Source organism: Geotrypetes seraphini, chromosome 1 (assembly GCF_902459505.1).
Source record: "Geotrypetes seraphini chromosome 1, aGeoSer1.1, whole genome shotgun sequence".
Classification (NCBI taxonomy): Eukaryota; Metazoa; Chordata; class Amphibia; order Gymnophiona; family Dermophiidae; genus Geotrypetes; species Geotrypetes seraphini.
In genome coordinates this window covers 51503469-51527853 of record NC_047084.1, presented here as the reverse complement: position 1 = coordinate 51527853, position 24385 = coordinate 51503469, and the positions used below count along the sequence as shown (strand labels likewise).

At 45.6% G+C, this 24385-nt stretch overlaps 1 protein-coding gene across 1 annotated transcript in view; it reads left to right on the top strand.

Annotated features, from left to right (window-relative positions):
- Window positions 1-24385, top strand: part of MTREX (Mtr4 exosome RNA helicase) — a 311801-nt gene that overhangs the window by 101366 nt on the left and 186050 nt on the right. The window contains exon 11 of the mRNA XM_033931296.1: window positions 9660-9796. Coding sequence (XP_033787187.1) covers window positions 9660-9796 — 137 coding nt within the window. The remainder of the gene's footprint in view (window positions 1-9659; window positions 9797-24385) is intronic.

Sequence of the window (24385 nt, the reverse complement as noted above, 5' to 3'; positions counted from 1 at the left end):
CTTCTTTCATGGCAAAATATCCACTGCTGTAACCATATTACACAATTGGGGACTTATCTCTATCTCTGCTGGGCAGTCAGTTGCCAAAGCGCAATCAATCCTGTGAGTCAAACTTGGAAATCAGTTGTCTACCGTAGTAGACCCGAAAGAGAAATCCCTGTTTCGCTATTTGGTGCGTCAGGGATGCTCTAGAAAGTTCCACTAGAAAATCGCTGAAACAGTAGTGGAAATGTATCAAATAATGGTGCCGGCAAACACTGATGCACTGGGAAAAGAATTTAAAACTAGGCCGGGCCCCACCTCTTCATGCTGTAGCCAATCCTTGAACAGACTCAGAAAAATGCTGACCATTCAACACGGATGTTTAGCCCACCTGTTAACATTGAATCTAAATCATATATCCAATGCTGCTCTGTGTGGTGTAAATAATGAGACCAATTCCCCCTTTCTTACTGATTTTCTACATTGCTCTAAAACAGCGCAGCTTAATTCAGAAAAGTCATGATGTATTGAAAGGTAATTAGAGACCAGGGGCTCCTCTACTCTGTGGATATTAATGCATGATTTTTGTTCCAGCAGATGTTTTTTCAATGCCTGAGTCATCTGTCCCACATAAAAAAGGGAACAGGGGCATCATATAACATATACAACTCCCTTCGACTGACAAGTGGTGTGACTCTGCAAGAGATATGGTCGTGTCTTAGGATGTTCAAATGCCTGTATTTCCATCATGAATGGGCACATAATGCATCTCCTACATTTAAAGTGTCCCCTCAATGATATTAAGAACATAAGAATAGCCTTACTGGGTCAGACCAATCTGGCCAAGTAGCCAGTTCTCATGGTGACCAGTCCAGGTCACTAGTACCTGGCCAAAACCCAAAGAGTAGCAACATTCCTTGCTAATGATCCAGGGCAAGAAGTGGCTTGCCCCCATGTCATTCTCTATAACAGACTATGGACTTTTCCTCCAGGAAATTGTCCAAGACTATGTACACAATATGTTTGGACATAACATATTGGATAATTTTTTTTTCCACACAAAGGCAAATAGTAATCATGTATCAGCTAGACAAGGATGTATATTCAGTTTAGAAGCATGTTGTCATATGATCCGCGGACCTATTAGTGTAGCAAGAAACAAAAGGTAACACTTCTTCCTGCTGGATATGCTCTCCATATATCAATAATTCCTCTCTTGAATTATATAGATCCCTTTTGTGTGCCTTAGAAACCACAGCAGATGGATATCCTTGTAGTTGGTCAACTTACCGATTATTTGGAGAAATTCTCATCACTCCAACCATTTCAACATGGGTTTTGTTCTAATTTTAGTACTGAAACTTTATTGATCTCTCTTCATTCAAAAATTCAACAATTAAGTCTTCAAAATAAATGTTCTATTTTGTTCCAGTTTGACTTATCTGTGGTGTTCGATGTAGTACATCATGATATTTTACTTCATTTACTTTCAGATATAGGACTCCCATCAGGTTGTTCTGGATTGGTTCTCTAAATTTCTATTGTCTTGTTCTTATTCAGTTAATATTGAAGATGACATCTCCAATTCCTGACGGCCTCCTTGTGGGGTTCCCCAGGGCTCTCCACTTTCTCCAATTCTATTTAATCTCTATATGACCACACTGAATACTTTTAAGCTGTCAGCTTGGGAAACGCTGTTCACCTATGCGGTTGACATCTTTATACTGATTGAAATTGATTCGGATACTACCAATTTAGTTTTTAAAGTAAATCAGTGTATTTCCAAACTTCAAGCCTGGGCTATGTCTGTCCAGATGAAGCTAAAAAAACTAAACTTCTGTGGTTAGGCCCAAAACTGGACTGTCTTCCTCTCACTGTAGCTCTGGAATCTGGGGCCTCTTTGCAGATCGAGTTCTCTTCTAAGATATTGGGAGTCCTTTTTGATTCCTCTCTTACCTTCAATGATCAAAAATTCTCTGGTCAAGAAATGCTTTTTTAGTTTACGAATTTTGAGGAAGGTTAGACATCTCTTTCATCATCAACATTTTTCTGTCTTGGTCCAATCAATCATATTATCCCGGCTAGATTATTGCAATGCAATTTACTTTGGCATCACAAAGATCTGTCTCCAAAGATTACAATTAATCCAGAATACAGCTGCAAAGTTGATTTTTTTAAAAAGTAAATTTGACCATGTGACCCCTTTGCTCCTGAGTCTTCATTGGCTCCCGGTTTATCTTAGAATTCAATTCAAATGTGCTTGTATCTCTCTTAAAATTTTATATGGTATTTTAATTCCCCTTGTTCCCTTATTATGGAACGTTTACAGATTTTCCTATGCAAGAGGCATCCAACAATTCAAACTCTCCCTTCCTTCCAGAAAAGGAATTAAAAGAGTTAGGATCTTTAGTCAATCTTTGGCTTTTAAACTTTCGCAACTATGGAATGAACTTCCTTTAACTCTGAGGAGCCCCAGTCCTTTTCACTCTTTTTATAAATCTCTAAAAACTTTTCTATTTGTTAAACATTTTGAAAATTAATCTCTTTTCAAACTTTTTTTTAAATTTTCTTCAGTTTTTACTTAACTGTTGTAAACCTGTCGAGCTAACTTTGGTTGAAGACCCGGTATATAACGTTAAAGTTTTAGTTTAGTATCTAAATTTCTTCTGCCAACTGTTTTGCTTGTTCATCAAATTCTTGTCTAGAACTACAGATCCATCTGTAGCGTAGAAACTGGGCAAAAGAGATACTAGCCTTCATAGAATATGGATGCATGCTAGTAAATTCCAGTAATGAATTTCTATCAGTTGGTTTTATAAATATTGTCTCAAAGCGAGTGTCTACTATAGTCATCAAAACATCCCCTAAAGACAGTGAATGGTAATCATATTGCATCTCAAATCTTATTGTGGGGTGGCATGAAACTGTAGCAAAGCATCCGTTGATCCTGTCCAAAGATAGAATACATCGTCTATATAGCAGATCCAGCATAACAAATCCCCAGAGAATTCTGACCCATAAATCCATTTCTCCTCAAAATTAGCCATGAACAGATTGTTCACCGTGGGGTTAAAGCCCCCATTGCCACTCCTGAACATTGTGAAAAAGCTGGTTCTTTAACCAGAAATAATTCTTTTCCATGGCTATCTGGCTCAGGGCCACCAAAAATTCTGTTGGTTGACACATGAGGACAGGGACGCTGACCCAAGAATTCTGCAATAACCTATAAGGCCTCCTTTTGAGGCATGGAAGTATATAACGCTCAAACATCAAATGTGACCATACATACATTATGTATCAAACCGCTTTCCTATTGATTTGAGAAGCTGTATAAAGTGTGTGTAGTATCTTTCAGAAAGGACTTCACTCCTACCAAGCAAGGTTGTAAGTGCACATCAATCAGTTTACATGCTCTTTCCAGCATGGAGTCCCTAGCCGAAACAATAGGGCAGCCTGGGGGATTACATAGATTCTTGTGTATCTTTAGAAGTAGATAAAACACTGGTATGTTATAATGTTGATAAGTCAAATATTTATATTCCTTATCAGTCAGGAAGCCTGCTTTTCTACCAACTCCAGCCAATTGTAATATTAATCCAAAAATTGAGTCTGATGGATCAACAGACAGGGAGATGTATTTCTCCCTCACGGACAACTGTGACCAAGCTTCTTTTAAATATTACTCTTTATCCCAAAGGACAATAGCTCCCCCTTTATCTGCTCTGCTGTTCACTACAGAGCAGTCTGAACAAAATCCAACCAGAGGACCTCATTCTTCTCTTCTCGAGTTATAACTATAACGATTATGAGATTGTTCAAGGAGCTCAATATCTCTTAAGACCGCTTTCTTGAAGGCGGCCACCATAGGGTCCAAAGTTCCTGGAGGAACCTAGGTGGATTTTTCCTTGACCACAGATCTATCCAGGGATTCACTTTCCACCTCCTGAAAAATACACTTTCAGCTGTAATTTCCATATAAATTTTTCCAATTCAATGCTGAATGGGAAAGGCTGATAATCACTAGTAGGAACAAAGGACAATCGTCGATGCTTCCTCTTCTGTAAGCTGATGGCTAGATATATTCACCACAATTGATACTGACAGGTTTGAGACCGGGTTGAGGTAATTTTCTCCGTCCCCTCCCTCTGCCTCGATGTCCTCCACACTTCTTTCGAACTTCCCCATCTGCATCCTTCCTTTGCGAGCCATCTTCACTACCACTGGAGCCTGCAGATGATAGCTGGAACTTGGTCATCTTCTTTTTACCATCCCCCCTCCATTATTGTCTTTTTGCATCCATGCATATACATAACCAGTAGAGTAATCCCTCTGGTCCCACTGAAATTTTTTACCTTTTGAGGAAACAAGTCCTTTTTAAACTTCTTACTTTTTGTCTTTAACCCTTTCAGGACCATAAGGATCGTAGGCCAATTTTTGTGGTTTTGACGACATTTTTATGGTAAAAAGGGCTTGCAGATGCCAAAAAATTGATTTTTTTTGTGAAATATCATTATTTTTATTTAAAAAATCACACTTCTGGCTTATGGACAGTGTGGCAAGTGAATCATCTCATCAATCTGGCAACGACGCTAATGAATGAATGTCGGAACCAGTTTGTTTACATAAAGGCAGTATCATATGGAATCCGTACATATCAAATTTAGAACTGTAGACTATCCCAATCAAAATTTATAGGATTTTAAAGTTATGGGACAAATATGTCCCTTGGTCCTGAAAGGGCTACTTCCATTGACTTTTTCTCATAGATATCTTCAGTATTTAAAGCAGTCATTTCATCCACACAATTTTGAGCTTCCATCTGTATTTTTACTTGTGCTGTCTTAACACCATTAAATCTAAGAAAAAGTAATTTAGAATTTTGTTCCAGTGGTCTATAAATGCAGCATCATCCTCGAAAAGCTGGGGGGGCCCTAGTCACCCTTAGGCCCCTAGGAATGATTTCATGCTTACAGTAATCAACTAATGAAGCTCCAATCTAATAAGATCATTCTGTTTATTTAGTAATGTTGTTCATTTGTCTGTCAAAGGTTTGAGATGCAATATGATTACCATTCACTGTCTTTTTTGGATATTTTGGTGACTATGTAAATATTCACTTTGAGAGAACAATATTTTCAAAACCAACTGATAGAAATTCATTACTGGAATTTACTAGCATGCATTCATTTTCTATAAAGGCTGGTATCCCTTTTACCCAGTTTCTACGCTACAGATGGATCTGTAGCTCTAGACAAGAATTTGATGAATAAGCAAAAGAGTTGGCAGAAGAAATTTAGATCATAAGGATATCCATCTGCTATGGTTTCTAAGGCATACAAAAAGGAACTATATAATCTAAGAGAAGAATTATTGATATATCGAGAGCATACCCAGCAGGAAGAAATGTTACTTTTTGTTTCTCACTACACTAATAGTCCGGAAAAATACAGCGGATTATACAACATGCTTCTGTATTGACGATACGTCCTTGTTTAGCTGATACATGATTGCTATTTGCCTTTAAGTGGAACAAAAATTTATCCGATATATTATGTCCAAACATATTGCTTAAGGACCATGAAGCAATATCATTGAGGGCACACTTTAAATGCAGGAGATGCATTATGTGCCCATTCATGATGGAAATACAGGCATTTGAACATCCTAAGACACAATATCTGCATCCCTTGTGGAATTATACCACTTGTCAGTCGGAGGGAGTTGTATGTGTTATTTGATGCCCTTGTTCCCTTTATTTAGGATAGACATCTCGGGCATTAAAAAATGTTTCCTGGAACACAGTGGAGTACCAAGGGTGAGGCGAGGGGGGCAGTCCGCCCCGGGTGCACGCCTTAGGGGGGTTCCTAGCTGGCCAGGTCCAGGTAGTCCGGTTCCGGTCTGCAGAAAATTTTCTGCCGGTCCACGCAGGGCCAGCAAGATCAGATTGAGGCCATCGGCAGCGTCTGGGCTGCAATGGCGATGAGTGGCATCGGCGGCCTTTCCCCCCCTCCCCCCCGTGACGCAATTCATGATTGGCAACAGGCTTCCTTCTGCCCCCGACATCAACAGAACTTCAGATCGGCAACCGCGGTGCTCAACCCAAAGCTTCCCTCTGACTCAGCTTCCTGTTTCCGCCCAGGCAGTTCAGTCAGAGGGAAGCTTTGGACTGAGCACCGTGTTGCCAATCTGAAGTTCTGTTGATGCCGGAGGGAGAAGGAAGCCCGTTGCCGATCTTGAGTGTCATCGCGGGGGTGGAGGGGGGGGCGTTGCCGATCTTGTTGCCAAAACCAGAAAGAAAGATGAGAGGAAGGGGAGAGATGGGCCTGTGGTAGATGGAGAAATTGAGAGAAGGGGGCAGATGATGCAAGTGGGGGGAAAGAGAGAGAAGGGGCAGATGATGGAAGTGGGGGGAAAGAGAGAGAAGGGGCTGATGATGGAAGTGGGGAGAAGGGGCAGATGATGGAAGTGGGGAGAGAGAAGAGGGCAGATGATGGAAGTAGGTAGAAGGGAGAGCAAATGCTGAATGGAAGTGGAGAAAGAACACATACTGGATGGAAGGAGGGATAAAGAAAAAGGACATATGCTGGATGGGGGAAGAAGATAGAGTTAGTGAGATAGTGGAGGGGAGAAGGAAAGGGGTGGCATGCTGTGGGTAGACACAGTGAAAAGAGGGAAACTGAGGACTGAAGAGTAAGAAAGAATTTAATTTAGACGGAGGCAGAAAATAAAGAAGGAAGACCAGAGAAGGAAACGGAAGAGAGAGAGAGATGCCAGAGAATGGGGAAGGAGATAGAGATATCAGATCTGAGCAGAGGAAATGAGAAGAGAGAGATGCTAAAAACCACAGGGGGGAGAAAAAGAGAGATGAAAGGAGAAAGATGCCAGATCATGAGGGAACAGAGGGAAGATGATGGATGCCAGACCAAAGGGGGGGGGGGTCTAGAGGAGAGATGGCAGTGGGAGACAGACAGTTTCTGGAAGGGGCAGACAGTGGATGGAATGGGCAGATGCTAGATTGAAGAGACAGGGCAGGCGCTGAAAGGAAAAGAGTGAAAAGAAGATAAAAGCAGAAACCAGAGATTAAAAAAAGGTAGAAAAATCATTTTATTTCTATTTTGTCATTAGAATATATCAGATTTTAAATATATATCCTACTAGAGACATAACTGGGGACTGCAAAGCCCAGCTGGCTTAGGGCTCTCTCAGACCAGGGGGCACTCCCCTAACACTATTCCTGTCACGTGTGACTGCAGTATTCTGTTAGCATGATATGTCTGTGTAGCATTTTGTAATAATTTGGCTTGTTCAGTTTTCTTGATAGTAGAGGGGATATATGTGAAGGGAAGGGGAGACAGGGGTTTTGTTGGTCCTTGCTCTGTATATTTATATTTATAAAATGACAATGGTACAGAATATTGTTTCTTTTTATACTTTATAAAATTATAACTGAGGCTTGTGCGGATGGGATCAGATGGTTTGCGGGGACTGAGCTTGCGGAGAAGGGGCGAAAATGTGTTTTTTTAAAAATTTCAGTCTTAGTAGTTTGCCGGTCCACAAAAGAATTATTTTATTTCTGACGGTCCACGGGTGTAAAAAGGTTGAAAAATACTGCTCTAGAGTAGAGTCGGCAGCTGCGCTGAGGTGCAGGAAGGTCCCCCGATGACTCGTCTGCCAGCTTTGCTCCGGAAGAAGTAAGTTACGTTGGAGGAGGTGGACCTGGCAAACACAGTCATCGCGGGACCTTGCTGCAACTCCCTGTGTCTTCCGGGTCAACCCCCTCCGACATAATTTACTTCTTCCGGAGCAAGGCCTGCAGACGAGTCATCGCGAGACCTTCCAGCACACGGCTGCTGACTCTGCTCATGAGCTGGTACGTCAGAGTGGGGTGGACCAGCAGCCGGCAGCTACAGTCATCGCGGGAAAGGAGCAGGACTGCTGGAATGAAAGAGTGGTGCAGGGAGAGAAAGAGGGCAAGGTGGTAGGGAAGGGTGGTGCTGATGGAATTGATGTACCGGGAAAGGGGAGAGAGACATAAGGGGGAAGGATACTGGATGGAATTGAATCGGAGGGAAAGAAAGGGGGCAGATGCTGATTGAAGAGGGGTGGATGGAGAGAGAAAGGGCAGACATTTGATGGTAGTGTGGCGGGTAGAGGGGGAGCCTATGCTGGATGGAAGTGTGGATGGGAGAGATAAGGGAGCAAATGCAGGAAGGAAATGGAAGGAGAGAAAGAGGGGAGCAGATGATGGAAGTGGACAGAGAGAGGAGATGGAAGGATTAGAGAAAGAAGGCACATGATGGAAGGCCCTGGTCGAGGGCGATGCAGTGTTTTCCTCTGCTGCCCCCGGATGTTTACTGTCTTGTCGGCTCCCTCCTCTGTCTTGCTGCAGCGAAACTTTTTTTTTTCAGCAAAAGGTTCGACACCCCTGGTTTAGGGGGTGAAGAATTTATGTGCATGACAGAAGAGCGGAACTTGGGTGTGATTGAATGTGATGATCTTAAGGTGGCCAAACAGGTTGAAAATATAATGGTGGATGCTAGAAGGATGCTAGGTTCCAAAGGGAGAGCTATGGCCAGTAGGAAAAAAGAGGTATTGATGCCCCTGTGTAAAACTTTAGTGAGACCTCATTTAGAATATTGTGTACAATTCTGGAGGCTGCACCTTCAAATAGATATAAAAGATATAAAAAAGAAGGCTACTATCTGTCCCTATCTACTGGTAAAAGTATTATCAAGGTAAGAACCTAATCTCCTTTTATTTTAATTAATTTTGTTTGAGTTATATACGGAATCTGTGATGATACATTTTTATTTAGGTTCATATTACATTTTTATTTACCCCCTCTTCTACGAAACCGCGCTAGCGTTTTTTAGCGCAGAGAGCCACACTGAATGGCCCGCGCTGCTCCCGATGCTCATTGAGTTCCTTTGAGCATCGAAAGCAATGCGGGCCATTCATCACGGCTCTCTGTGTTAAAAACCGCTAGCGCAGTTTCGTAGAAGAGTGGGTTAGTTTCATATTAGCTATGTTGTCATTTAATGTTTTATGTCTAACCTTATGTTGTAATCTGTTCTGGACAATATCGGGAGGATGGGCTAAATAATGGAGCAAATAAATAATTTTCTATATGATGTAATATTTTTCTTTATGTATTTTTGTACATGAATGTGTTTAAAATTTAATTAACCCAAATAAAACAAAAAAATTTGATTCCATCATATTATTATGTTTGAAGTGGATTTACATAACATTACAGTAAAATACTATCTCAATTACCCTCTCCAGTCAGCTTTTCTTGTATTTCTCATCAGTAGTGTACTCCTGTTGTACTTCAAAAGGTAGCATGTGAAATAAGAAAGTAGACTGATCTTCATTTTAATTTTTTGTTCCATTTATTTTATTACATTCTGTGGTATCATGGCTATATACTTCAAGATCTTGCTTGCTTAATAAATATATTTCTCTTAATAACATAAAGGGGCCCTTTTACTAACGCTGAGTACGCACTAACAGAATTAGCACATGCTAAATGCTAAGAAGTTTATAAGTATAAAATGGGCTTCTTAGCATTTAAAGTGCACTAAGCTTTAGTAAAAGTGTCCCCACCCCCAGGTTCATTGGATTAAAACTTGGCACACCCTTTGTCTTGTCTGCTAACTCTTAGGATGTTCTTGCAGGTCCATCTAATGTCTTTAAGATTGTGAAGATGATCATGGAGAGAAATTTCCAGCCTGTGATTATTTTCAGCTTCAGTAAGAAGGATTGTGAGGCCTATGCACTGCAAATGGCAAAACTGGATTTCAACACAGGTGTGGTAACTATGTGCCAAAGTTTAGCAAGACTTTTGCATGGACTAGGATTGTTTTTGTGTGCCTGCAAAACAGGGAGAGAGTGTAACTGACTTGTGTGCAGGGGTTTGTTTGTTTGTGGGGGGGAGAAAGGGGGATGATTAGTAATTTTCATTCTTCAAATTATTCTGAGTTACATTTTAAAAGTTCAGGTTTTGTGTTGGAAAAATGCATTAGTCCTTAATTCTAGTGATAAGTACAGCCTCACTAGGCTACAGTATTGCATGCTTCCCTACCATTCTATCCTGGACTACAGTCCAAACATCAAATTGCCTAATTTCATTTTAGGAAGAAGGTAAAGTTGATAAGTGTGACTCAGTGTGATTGCTTGCAGGCTGTTTCCATTAAGATTTTTCTCAAGATTAGGTGACTACAATAAAAAGGTTAAGTTGTGCAGCAATTGGAGCAAAAAATGACAGGAAATAAATATCATATGTACTTGGAAAAAAAACAAAAACAAAAAATATATATATATATATACCTGTCTGAGTGTTACCAAGATAACTGTTTTACCCCCCAGAAGGGAGAAAACTGTCAACTCTAGTATAAACCTGAAGGGGACGGGGAATTATATTCAATATAACACGAAATCCTAATTTGTAGGCTTTATTTTGGGTAATAAAAACATTTCCATTTATATTCAAATTTATAAAGTATATATGTTCTAACTAAGAAAGTTTAAAAAAAGTTATGCTGAAAGAGTACCTAACTGTCCAGCCTCTGGTATCACTTGGAAGCTCAGGGATAGGTCCTCTGGGAGCAGTGCTTGCTCTTGTGGAGATCAGGCACTGAAGCACAGGCTGAATTGACCCCATGACTGGCCACGAGGTTTGGTGGTGGTCAGCTGCAACCTTCTTCCCTCCCCCCCCCCCCAATGAAGAATCTTGTGGGAGTGAGTGAGGTTGAGGGTTTCAGGCTCTGGGAGCCTGAATAAAAGCCCAAAGAGATGAGCTGCTGGAGCCACCCTTGTTTGTCTGAGGTAGACTATCCTCCTCCATTTCCAACTATAGTGAGAAGCTGATGCAGGCACAGTACATGGCAGTTCTGTGAGTGCAGATCATTATTGTCTATGGGAGACATTAGGGTGGGTTTGAATTTAGAAAAACTAAGAATTGAAAAATTAGTTTTGCTCCCATGGGCCGTTTTTAGTTCCAAAACGCACCTGCAGCAGCCATCTTGGATTTCCCGATTTTATTTTAAAAACCTCCATATGCCTCAAAACGCCTTGATTTTGGTTTAAATCGATTATAATGGACTCCTTAGGTGTTGTGTTCCCGCTAAGCTGCGCTGGGGTGCGCTGGCGCACAAAATATTACCTCGCAGCGCACAAGTTTCTCGTCACAGCGCACACAGTGTAGAGCACAGTTCTTCAACCGCCGGTCCGCAAACAAAATCTTGCCGGTCCGCGAAGGATTCGGTCCCCGCCGCAACGAAAGGCCGGCGTCAGCTGACTTGCAACTTCCTGTTGCAGTCGCTGTGCCGGGACTCCTGCCTTCGCCGGGACTCCTGCCTTCCACCGCGTTTGCCTCCTGCCTTGTCTCCGCACCTCCAGACCAGCAGCGGCAGCTGTGTATGCTTTTAACTTCGGCACAGAGCTGCCCCTAATCAATAGTTTAGCGCGGTTTCATAAGGCAGCCTCGGGGCCTTTGCTAGGCCGGCCCACATCGCATCATCGAAGCGGGCCGGCTATCAAAGGCCCCGAGGCTGCCTCATGAAACCGCGCTAAACTATTGATTAGGGGCAGCTCTGTGCCGAAGTTAAAAGCATACAGAGCTGCCGCTGCTGGTCTGAACTCTTGGGCCGCTGAAGGAGGGCAAAAAGCAGCTGTCCTGGAGGTTTCCCTTCCTCTCGCCTTTACAGGTTCCTTTTTTCCACCTTTTTTTTTTTCCTTCAAACGGCAACGGGCCCCAGCATCGACATCAATCAAGTAAGTTCCACTGTCAATCAAGCGGTTCTGCTCGGCCAAAGCTTCCCCTGTGACATGAGCCACCCTCAGGGGAAAGAAAGTGACCCACAAAGGTGAGGGGAAGGGGGGCAGATGATGGAAGTTGGGGGGGGGGGGAGAGAGAGAGAGAGAGAGAAGGGGCAGATGATGGAATGGAGGAGATGAGAGAGAGAGAGAAGGGGACAGATGATGGAAGTGAGAAGAAGGGAGAGAGAGCAGAAGGCAGATGGATGTCAGTTGAGAAGGGAGAGCAGATGCTGAATGGAAGTGGGGAAAGAACACATACTGGATGGAAGGAGGAGATAAATAAAGGGGGAAGAAAATAGTAAGATAATGGAGGGGTGAGGGAAAGGGGTGACAAGCTGTGTGTAGACACAGTGAAAAGAGGGAAACGGGACTAAATAGTAAGAAAGAATTTAATTTAGATGGAGGCAGAAAATAGAGAAGGAAGACCAGAGAAGAAAAGGGAAGAGAGAGCAGAGAATGATCAGATCTGAGTGGAGGAAATGAGAAGAGAGATATGCTAAAAACCACAGGGGGGAGGGAAGGATAGAGATGCCAGACCATGAGGGGAACAGAAGGAAGATGATGGATGCTAGACCAAATTGGGGGGTGGGGGGGGGGGCAGGAGGAGAGATGGCAGGGAAAGACAGACAGTGAATGGAAGGGGCAGATGCTGGACTGAAGAGACAGAGAAGGTTATCATGCTGCTGTACCGGGCCATGGTACGCCCTCACCTGGAGTACTGCGTCCAGCACTGGTACTTTAAGAAGGACACAGTACTACTCGAAAGGATCCAGAGAAGAGCAACTAAAATGGTTAAGGGGCTGGAGGAGTTGCCGTACAGCGAAAGATAAGAGAAACTGGGCCTCTTCTCCCTTGAGCAGAGGAGATTGAGAGGGGACATGATAGAAACATTCAAGGTACTGAAGGGAATAGACTTAGTAGCTAAGGCAGGGAGAACGAGAGGGCACTCTCTAAAGTTGAAAGGGGATAGATTCCATACAAACGTAAGGAAGTTCTGTGGTAGAAAGCAACATATATATTTGGCTCATAACTTGCTGGCGCCCGATATTTTTAGCTCACAGTGAAAAAAGTTTGCTCACAACACCCGCCCGCTTAGAGGGAACACTGCCCTATATAATGTTAGGAATGTGCTGGATGGTCACCTGAGAAGCATCTGTGTACCGTGTGTTGCAGGAGCCAAGGGCTTAGCCCCTCCTGGTCCCTCCATGGTTCTAGGATCACTGAAATCTCCAGAGCTGGACTTTAAAGTCCTGCTTGGAGCTGTGTAGGAGCGACTCATGCATCCACATGGACGCTGCTGACCCTGGGAGGAAGTACGTGGAAGACTGACAGAGGTCGCCAGAGGATCCAGGTCAGGTCTGTGAACTAGAGAATGATACGGGGAAAAAATGTGCTCGGTCCCCGCCCCATCTCCGCAAACTTTCTGATTCCATCCGCACAAGCCTTAAATAGTTATGATTTTATATTGAACTTATTTTATTAAAATATAAAAAGAAAATTCTGTACAATTTTCATTTTATAAACACAAATAATGCAAAGCAAGGATCAACAAAACCCCTGTCTCCCCTCTCCTTCACAAATATCCCCTCCACTATCGAGAAAACTGAATAAGCCAAATTATTACAGAATGCTACACAGAAAAATCATGCTAACAGAGTACCGCAGTCACACATGACATGAGTAGTATTAAAGGAGTGCAACTAGGGCAACTGCCTCTGGTCAGAGAGAGCCCTAAGTCAGCTGGAAAGAAGCACGGCCTGGGCTTTGCGGACCCCAGTTATGTCTAACAACAGCTCTAGCAGGATACATATTTCAGATCAGAAAATAAAATTATTTTTTTCTACCTTTTGTTTTATCATCATTTTATTCTTCAGATCATGTTGGTCCCAGGTGCTGGTCTCTGTTTTCTTTTGACTTCTCTTAACTCACTTGCCAGGGTCCTCCAGATCATTTGACATTTCTTCTTTCTCCATGCTCACCATCAATCTTCTATCTCTGTGTATGTATTGTTCCCTATGTTCATCATCTCCCTTCTCTATGTCTCCTATACTTCCCTTTATCCCAGGACAAGCAGGCAGCATATTCTTAACGCATGGGTGACGTCACCGACGGAGCCCCGGTACGGACACTTTTAACTAGAAAGTTCTAGTTGGCCACACCGCGCATGCGCGAGTGCCTTCCCACCCGACGGAGGAGTGCGTGGTCCCCAGTTTCTTCATTTCCGCGGAGCGAAGAAGACGAATGTGTTTTCAACGGCCGTTGAAAAATCAGTCTCTGCCTTCCCGCTCGCGTAATTTTTCATTTTTTTATCTCTTTTTTCCCTTCGGGTTACTTTTCTTTTATTTAAAAAAAAAAAAAAACTCGCTGAGTTTTCTTTATTTTTTCAGGCCGGCCCCGGCGGGGCCTGTTGCCACCATACAGGCTTCCGGCTTCGATTTTGCGGAGGCCGTGTTTCCCTTCATGCCCCCTCAACCGGGCTTTAAGAAGTGCCAGCGGTGTGCACACCCGATCTCTCTCACCGACCCGCACAATTGGTGCTTGCAGTGCTTGGGTCCGGAGCATCGGGCTGACAACTGCACCCGCTGTGCTACTCTTAAAAAGTACACATTAAAAAAATAGGCAGATCCAGCAAAATATTCTTTTTGGTACCGGATCTGCCATGGAACCTGCCGCGACGTCGACGGCACCTCAAAAGTCGGCACCGACTACTTAGACGCCACCGGATCCTTCTTCGGGGTCGCTGGCCCCAGGTAAGCTGGCTAGAAGCCTTCCACTTCCCTTGAGCGCCCTCCTGCCACAGCTGCGACGCCGGTCCTCCCGGCACCGCACCGATCCCGCAAACGCTCCGCTCCAATATCGGTGAGTGCCTCATCATCGGCCTCCTCATCGCCGGAGCGTAGAGCGGCACCTATGGTACCGAAGAAGAAAAAAGCGGTACCGGTGCCTCCCCTGGACGACCGCATCGCGGCCATACTCCAAGCCCAATTGCAAGAACAGCTGCAGCAGCAACTCCATCAACTGTTGCCGGCGATGTTGGCCCCACACCTTCCGGTACCGGACCGGTCCGAGCCTCGCACGATCCCATCGGTGTCGACCCCCTCGGTACCGCTTAACACTTCCATGCCGGTGCTCTCGGCTGAACCACACCGTTCCCTACCTACGGTACAGGCCCGCTCTGATACCGACCCTTCCCGGTACCAGGAATGGCACCGGTCTTCCTCTCCCGGTACCGCCTCAGTACGCTCCGGCAAGTCTCTCTCCAAGACCCGCCATGCCGAGCCCTCCACACCGATGTCCCGCCGTGTGCATCCCGACATCAGGGACCCGGACTTATGGGAAGAATCCCCGCACGGTACCGAGGAAGACGCTTCATCGACAGACGAGGAACCCTCGGTGGCTGATACCGGTTCAAAACCCGAACAGTCCTCTTTCACCAAATTCCTCAGGGAGATGTCGACGGCTCTTTCCATTCCCTTAGAATCCGACTCTAAAAAGTCCCAGGCTTTTCTCAATGCCCTAGACTTTGAGCAACCTCCCAAGGAATTTCTGAAGTTACCCGTCCACGACATCCTACGGGAAACTTTTTATAAAAACTGGGAGAACCCCCTCACTGTCCCCGGGGCCCCTCGCAAACTGGATAGCTTGTACCGGGTCATTCCGATCCCAGGGTTTGACAAACCTCAATTGCCCCATGAATCTCTCCTGGTAGAGTCCACCTTAAAGAAAACTCAGGGCTCCAGTGTCTATGCCTCCACCCCTCCTGGCAGAGAGGGAAAAACTATGGATAAATTTGGCAAGCGCCTTTTCCAGAATGCGATGCTGGCCAACAGGGCAAATAATTACACCTTTCACTTCTCCTTCTACATGAAGCATCTAGTGCAACAACTCTCCTCCTTACAGAAATACATTCCTGAACGTAAGGTCCCCCTCTTCCAACAGCAAATTTCCAGTCTGCTCCAACTCCGGAAATTCATGGTTCGCTCCATCTATGACTCGTTTGAGCTGACTTCTCAAGCATCTGCCATGGCTGTTGCCATGCGGCGTCTGGCCTGGCTGAGGGTTTCTGACCTCGACATTAACCACCAAGACTGCTTGGCTAATGCACCTTGTCTTGGTGATGAACTCTTCGGGGAGTCCCTGGACTCAACAACCCAGAAACTCTCGGCACACGAGACCAGGTGGGATACTCTGGTGAAACCTAAAAAGAAGACTCCACCTGCTCGCCCCTACAGACAGCAGTCTTCCTACCAGCGCAGGTTCTCGGCCAGACCTCTCAACCCGCCGCCTCAGCAACCTCGTCGACCTCGTCAACAGCATCAATCTCAGGCTCGCTCACAGTCTCACCAACCTGCCAAGCCTCTACCTCCGTCAAAACCATCTTAGCCCTTTTGACTCTTTTCTCCAGGGCATGGCCAGTCTCCCACCATCATTGCCTCTTCCTCAGCCTATCGGAGGACGCCTCCAATTTTTCCTCAGCCGTTGGGAGGTCATCACATCAGACCAGTGGGTCCTCAACATCATTCGCCACGGCTATCCTCTCAACTTTCAGACTCTTCCACCAGACAGTCCTCCAAAAGAGTCTGCTTTCCACTCCTCCCAATCCTCCCTCCTCCTGAGGGAGGTCCACTCCCTCCTTCTTCTCAACGCCATTGAAGAGGTACCCCCAGACCAAAGGGGTCAGGGATTCTACTCCCGCTACTTCCTGGTTCCCAAGAAGACAGGAGGCCTCCGTCCCATCCTCGATCTCCGGGTCCTCAACAAGTGTCTGGTCAAGGAAAAGTTCAGAATGCTCTCCCTTGCCACGCTTTACCCTCTTCTCTCTCAACACGACTGGCTATGTTCCCTAGACCTCAAAGAGGCCTACACTCACATTCCAATCCATCTGACTTCACGTCGCTACCTCCGATTTCAGATACAGCACCGCCACTATCAGTACAAAGTGCTACCCTTTGGCCTCGCATCATCGCCCAGGGTGTTCACCAAGTGCCTTATTGTGGTGGCGGCCTTTCTCAGGTCTCACAACCTCCAGGTGTTCCCCTACTTGGACGATTGGTTGGTGAAACCACCTACGTCTCCACTTGTGCTACAAGCCACTCAACACACCATCTCCTTCCTCCATCTCCTGGGGTTCGAGATCAACTACCCCAAGTCGCATCTGCTTCCCACACAGCGACTTCAGTTCATTGGAGCCGTTCTCGACACCACTCTAATGAGGGCGTTTCTCCCCTCCGACCGCCAACGAACCCTGCTCCACCTCTGCCGTCAGGTGCTCCTTCATCACTCCATTTCAGCTCGGCAGATGATGGTCCTCCTGGGCCACATGGCCTCGACGGTCCATGTGCTTCCTCTGGCGCGACTCCACCTCCGGACACCTCAGTGGACTCTAGCCAACCAATGGTCACAGACCACGGATCCTCTTTCTCATCCCATCTCTGTGACATCGTCTCTTCAGCAATCTCTTCAATGGTGGTTGAACTCCTCCAATCTTTCAAGGGGTCTACTCTTTCATCTACCACCTCATTCCATGATCATAACTGCAGATGCCTCCCCCTATGCATGGGGAGCTCACCTGGGAGATCTTCGCACCCAGGGACTCTGGACCCATCAGGAGCGTCAACATCACATCAATTTCCTGGAACTCAGGGCCATGTTCTATGCTCTCAAGGCCTTCCAGCACCTTCTCTGCCCTCAGGTTCTTCTCCTGTGCACAGACAACCAAGTCGCCATGTACTACATAAACAAGCAAGGCGGCACCGGATCTCCCCTCCTCTTTCAGGAGGCCATCCGCATAAGGACCTGGGCCAGGGCCCACAGTCTCTTCCTCAAGGCTGTCTATATCCAGGGCGAACAGAACTCCCTGGCCGACAATCTCAGCCGCATCCTTCAACCTCACGAGTGGACTCTGGATCCTCCCACACTCCGCTCCATCTTCGCTCGGTGGGGCACTCCTCAGGTGGACCTCTTTGCAGCTCCTCACAACCATCAGCTGCCCCAGTTCTGCTCCAGACTCTTCTCTCCTCATCGTCTGGCCCCGGATGCATTCCTGCTCAACTGGACGGATCGGTTCCTCTATTCCTTCCCTCCACTGCCTCTGATGTTGCGGACGTTATTCAAACTCCGCAGAGACAGAGCCACCATGATTCTCATCGCCCCTCGGTGGCCTCGCCAACACTGGTTCTCCCTCCTGCTCCAGCTCAGCTCCAGGGAGCCCATTCCTCTTCCTGTGTTTCCTACTCTACTTACACAGCAGCATCAGTCTCTACTGCATCCCAATCTGTCCTCGCTTCACCTGACAGCTTGGTTTCTCTCGGGCTGACCTCTCCAGACAATCTGTCTCAGCCTGTCCGTCGTATTTTAGACGCCTCCAGGAAACTGGCCACCCTCCAATGTTACCATCAGAAGTGGACCCGGTTCTCCTCTTGGTGTCTCCTACATCACCACGATCCCACCTCATTGGCGGTGGAAACTGTACTGGACTATTTGCTCTCTCTGTCCGACGCTGGCCTCAAGTCTACCTCAGTCAGAGTCCACCTCAGTGCCATCACTGCGTTTCATGAGCCTATCCTCGGAAAACCTCTCACGGCTCATCCCCTGGTTTCCCGGTTCATGAGAGGCCTCTTCAATGTCAAACCACCGCTGAAGCCTCCTCCAGTCGTCTGGGACCTGAATGTGGTTTTATCCGCCCTCATGAAACCTCCTTTTGAGCCTCTTGCCACAACTTCGCTCAAATTTCTTACGTGGAAGGTGCTTTTCCTCATTGCCATCACCTCTGCCAGGAGGGTTAGTGAGCTGCATGCACTGGTTGCCGACCCACCTTTCACTGTTTTTCACCATGACAAGGTAGTTCTGCGTACCCATCCTAAATTCCTTCCCAAGGTGGTCTCGGACTTCCACCTCAACCAGTCCATTGTGTTGCCTGTCTTTTTCCCTAAGCCCCATTCTCATCCTGGGGAACAGGCGTTGCACGCACTGGACTGTAAGCGTGCCCTTGCATACTACCTTGACCATACCAGGGCTCACCGCTCGTCCCCTCAGCTCTTTCTGTCCTTCGACCCTAACCGTCTAGGTCGTCCTGTCTCTAAACGGACGCTTTCCAACTGGCTTGCTGCCTGCATTGCGTTCTGTTATGCTCGGGCCGGTCTCTCACTGGAAGGTGCTGTCACGGCCCACAGGGTCCGAGCTATGGCTGCTTTTGTGGCTTTCCTCCGTTCCACGCCCATCAAGGAAATCTGCAAGGCTGCCACTTGGTCCTCAGTTCACACGTTCACTACTCACTACTGTCTGGATACCTTCTCCAGACAGGATGGACACTTCGTCCAATCTGTGTTACATAATTTATTTTCCTAATGGCCAACTATCCCTCCTCCCTCTCTGTTCGCTTTGAGGTCACCCATGCGTTAAGAATATGCTGCCTGCTTGTCCTGGGATAAAGCACAGTTACTTACCGTAACAGGTGTTATCCAGGGACAGCAGGCAGATATTCTTACGTCCCACCCACCTCCCCGGGTTGGCTTCTTAGCTGGCTTATCTTAACTGGGGACCGCGCACTCCTCCGTCGGGCGGGAAGGCACTCGCGCATGCGCGGTGCGGCCAACTAGAACTTTCTAGTTAAGTGTCCGTACCGGGGCTCTGTCGGTGATGTCACCCATGCGTTAAGAATATCTGCCTGCTGTCCCTGGATAACACCTGTTACGGTAAGTAACTGTGCTTTCTAGTATTTTCCCTGTTCCCATTCTATGATGTACACCATTTCTATGATCCCTTCCCCCTGTGTATAGGGAGTGGGGAAAGAGAGAGATCCAGGGTGCATCTCTCCCATTCCCTCTATTGCCACATCCAACATTTCTCCCTCTCTCATCCCCCAGATCTTGTGCAGCATTTTTCACCATTGCCCACCAACTCATGCCCATTTCTCCTTCTATCACCCCTCTCCAGCACCTTGCCACACCTCTCCATCACTATGTCCAACATTCCATCCCCTTGCATCCCCTTCAATCTGTCCCTCTTTTCCTTCTCCACCACCATATCCAACATTTCTCCCTCTCATCCTTCTCTTCTCCATGTATCTGTAACTCACTCCTCTCTCCCTTCAGTTTTCCTCTTTCTTCCTTTCCCCATGTATGTCTAAATATATGTTTATATTTTTATTAATTTTATACTTCGCTTAGTAAAACTAAATAAGTGATTCATCAAACTCAAATAAAACTTGAAACTTGTTCACCATCTCTTTCCCTCTCACTCACACACTCATGCCCAACAATTCTCCCATTCTATTCCCTCCCTCCCTTTTGTTCCAAGTTCATGCCCCCCTCCCTTCCTTCTGTTTCCTGAGTTTGTGTCCCCTTCCCAGCCTTTGTCCCAAATTTGTGCCCCTCCCATGTCCCAATACACTCTTTCCCCCCTCCTTTCTCCCTTTGTCCCACGTTCTCTCCTCTCTCCCTTGTTCTCTTCAGGGCCATCCAGCTGGGCATGCCCCCCTCTGCCGAAGCCAACCCGGAAGGCTTCGCTTCGATGTTAGAGCTGACGTCGGAGGGAAGTCTTCAGAGTCAGCCAAGGATCCCAGTTACCTCAACAGTCCTCTTTCCAGCTGGACTGCTCCTTCTTGCTTTAGCGGCACATGTTTGCAGGCATGCATGCAGCGGCTCTTACACATCACACGTGGCTGACCCAGAAGCATCATCTTGGCTTCTGAATCAGCAAGAGCCACTACACGCTTGTTCAAGAGCTGCTACACGCTTGCCTGCAGACAAGTGCCGTTGAAAACAGGAAGGAGCAGCCCTGCTGGAAGGAGAATTATTTAAGTAACTGGGATCCTCGGCTGACCCAGAAGGCTTCCCTCCGACATCAGTTTATTTAGTACTGGCCTTAGTTCTTCTATATATACCCATTATTTTTTGATTAGATATCTTCTGTGTTTATCTCATGCTTTTTTTAACTGTCATCGATTTCCTCTCCACCATCTCCCTCGAGAGTGTATTCTAGGCATCAGCCACCCTCTCTGTAAAGAAGAATTTCCTAATATTACTCTTGAGTCTATCACCCCTCAACCTCAAATTATGCCCTCTGGTTTGCCATTTTCCTTTCTCTGGAAAAGATTTTGTTTTATATTAATACCTTTCAAGTATTTGAATGTCTGAATCATCTTCCTTGTCCCTCCTTTACTCTAGAGCAGGGGTGCCCACACTTTTTTGGCTTGCGAGCTACTTTTAAAAAGACCAAGTCAAAATGATCTACCAACAATAAAATTTTTAAAAAACACAAAGCACACTGTATGCAGAGAAAATGTTAATTATCATTTATATTTGGGGGTTTTTCAAAGAGGTCAAGGCAGATAACTTTAAAATATGCAATGTCATCTCAGTAACAACTATACAAAAATAGACAAATATACCCTCTCCCTTTTTACTAAACCGCAATAGCGTTTTTTAGCGCAGGGAGCTGTGCTGAGTGCCCCGCGCTGCTCTCGATGCTCATAGGCTCGTTGCGCTAAAATCCGCTACTGCGGTTTAGTAAAAGGGGGCCATAGTGCAAAATATAGACAGCAGGTGTAAATTCTCAAAACGAACACATTTTGATCACTAAATTGAAAATAAAATCATTTTTCCTACCTTTGTTGGCTGGTGATTTCATGTGTGTCTGGTTGCACTTTCTTCTTCTGACTGTGCATCCAATATTTCTTCCCTTCTTTCTGCCTCCTGCATGCTTCGTCTCCTCCAGACCTCATTCCATTCACCAACCAACATCTCTATCCTTCCATGAGTCCAACTTTTTCGTCCTCTCTCCCTGCCCCCTCCCCTTTCTTTCTGTCTCCCTGCCCCCTTTCTTTTTTTTCTCTCTTTCTGTCTCCATGCCCCCCCTTTCTTTCTTTCTGTCTCCCTGTTCTGCCTCCCTGTCTTTCAGTCTCCCCAAGCCACCACCGGGGCTGTCGTCTGGGAACAGGCTCCCAAGCCACTGCCAATGTCTGGGAACAGGTCCCCAGCTACCGCCGACGTTTGGGAACAGACCCCCCCCCCCAAGCTGACGCCGACGTTTGGGAACAGGCCAGCAGCCTTCTCCCTGACGTCAATTCTGACGTTGGATAGGAAGTTCCGGGCTAGCCAGGCAGCGATTGATGTTGGGAGGGGGAGGGGGAAGGCTGGCATGCCCATCGCGTCTGTAGTCGCTGCTGGCCTGTTGTGGTGTCAGGGAGCAGGGAGAATGCAAAGACAACGCGAGTTTATCGCGGAGCCCGGGTTGGGCTTTGCGATCGACTCACATTGCCTTTGTGATCTACTGATCGATTGCGATCGACCTTTTGGACACCCCTGCTCTAGAGTATACATATTCAGGGCTTCCAGTCTCTCATATGTCTTTTGGTGCAAACCTTCTACAATTTTCATTGCATTTCTTTGGACCACTTCAAGTTTTCTTATGTTCTTTGCCAGATACAGTCTCCAAAACTGAACACAGTACTCCAAGTACAGGAGCATCAACACTTTTCTACTGGTCACGCCTCTCTCTCTTCAGCCTAGCATCCTTCTGGCAACCACCACTGTCTTGTCACACTGCTTCTTTGCCTTTAGATCTTCGGACACTATCACCCCAAAGCCCCTCTCCCTATCTGTGCATATTAGCCTCTCACTTCCCAACACATATGGCTCCTTTTGATTTCTAATCCCCAAATGCATTACTCTGCACTTTTTTTGCATTGAATTTTAGTTGCCAGATATTAGATATAAGTTAGATATTCCTCTAACTTTTTCATGTTTTCCATTCCCTCCTTGGTGTCTACTCTGTTACAAATCTTGGTATCATCCGCAAAAAGGCAAACTTTTCTTTCTAACTCTTCGGCAATGTCGCTCACAAACTTATTGAACAAGATTGGCCCCAGCATTAATCCTCAAGAGACTCCACCACTCACCTTTCCTTCCTCCGAGCGAATTCCATTAACCACCACCCTTTGGCATCTGTCCGTCAACCAGTTTCTAATCTAGTTCACCACTTTGGGTCCTAATTGCAGCCCGTCAGTTTTGTTCAAGATCCTCTTATGAGGAACCATGCCAACGGCTTTGTTGAAATCTAAGTAAATTACATCTAGCATATGTCCTTGATCCAATTCTCTGGTCACCCAGTCAAAAAATTCAATCTAATTCGCTTGACACGATTTACCTTTAATAAAGCCATGTTGCCTTCCATTATTTTTCCAATAACCGAAGTGAGGCTTACTGGACTGTAGTTTCCAGCTTCATCTCTGTGACCACTTTTGTGAATAGGGTCCACATCCACTCTTCTCCAATCCCAGGAACCACTCCAAAGATTTGTTGAACAAATCTTTAATAGGACCTGCCAGAGCCACTCTGAGCTTCCTCAATATCCTGAAATGGAACCCCTCCAGTCCCCTTGCTTTGTCTACCTTAAATTTTTCAAGTTGTTCATAAAAACTTTCTTTCATGAATGGCTTGGTGTCTACTCCATTTTTGTGTGTAACTTTGCTAGACTATATTGGTCTTCCTCCAGGATTTTCTTCCATGAACACAGAACAGAAGTATGTAGACTTAATTTTAATTTCTGATGGAATTCGTTGTGTCACTTATATAGAATGGAAAGATCACTGGCGGTACAGAATGGAAAGTATAAAAGTTTTACAAAAATATGGGAGCCATTAACATCTTTTTGTCATGATTAAATACCATTTTTCTATTAATTATACACCACTTAGGGATGAAAGAGTGGAAGGGTTTAATGGGAGGGTTTATGATCTTTTAATGAATATTGGGCTTAGAGGGAAGGTGGAGGGAGGGTTGCATTTATGTTTATAAGATACAATGATAAGATGTTCAAGTGATCTAATTAATAGTGTTTATTATGATTTCTGTACACTTGATGAAAGTTTAAAAACGAATAAATAATTTAACAAAAAAGAAGTATGTGTTAAGTATGTTTGCTTTTTCCTCATCACTCTCCACCTATTGGTTCATAGCATTAGTCTCACAATTCCATTTTCATCTTGCTCCGTTCACTAATATATCTGAAAAAAATTTGTCTCCCATTTTTACATTTCTGGCCATTTGCTCTTCCGCTTGTGCTTTTGCCAGATACAGTGGTACCTCAGTTTACGAGTGCACCGGTTTGCGAGTGTTTTGCAAGACGAGCAAAACATTTGCAGAATTGGTGCCTCGCAAACCGAGCTTGCCTCGATGTACGAGCGCCTCCCCCACGATCGCCCCCTCCCAATGATCCGGCACTTCCCCCCCGCCGCAAAACGGCACCCCCCACCCACCCGAACACTTCACTTACCCTCCATCTGGCACCCGGCACCAACACACAGGACATGCCAGTGCCCGAAGATCTACAGTCCTTTTTACTGGGCCTTGAGCATCTGCGCATGCTCAAGGCCTTCGAGTTCCCGCTCTCTCCGAGATTCTCTGTATATCTCTCTCTTGGCTTTTCAGTTTCACTGGATAGACCTTTCTGTATTTTTCTTGAGGGTTTTTTTAATATTTCATGAACGCCAACTCTATTGCCCATTATTTTCTCCACCAATCGTTTGGAGAACCATATCAGTTTCTTTTTTCTCTTGTTTTTATTTATTTTCCTCACATAA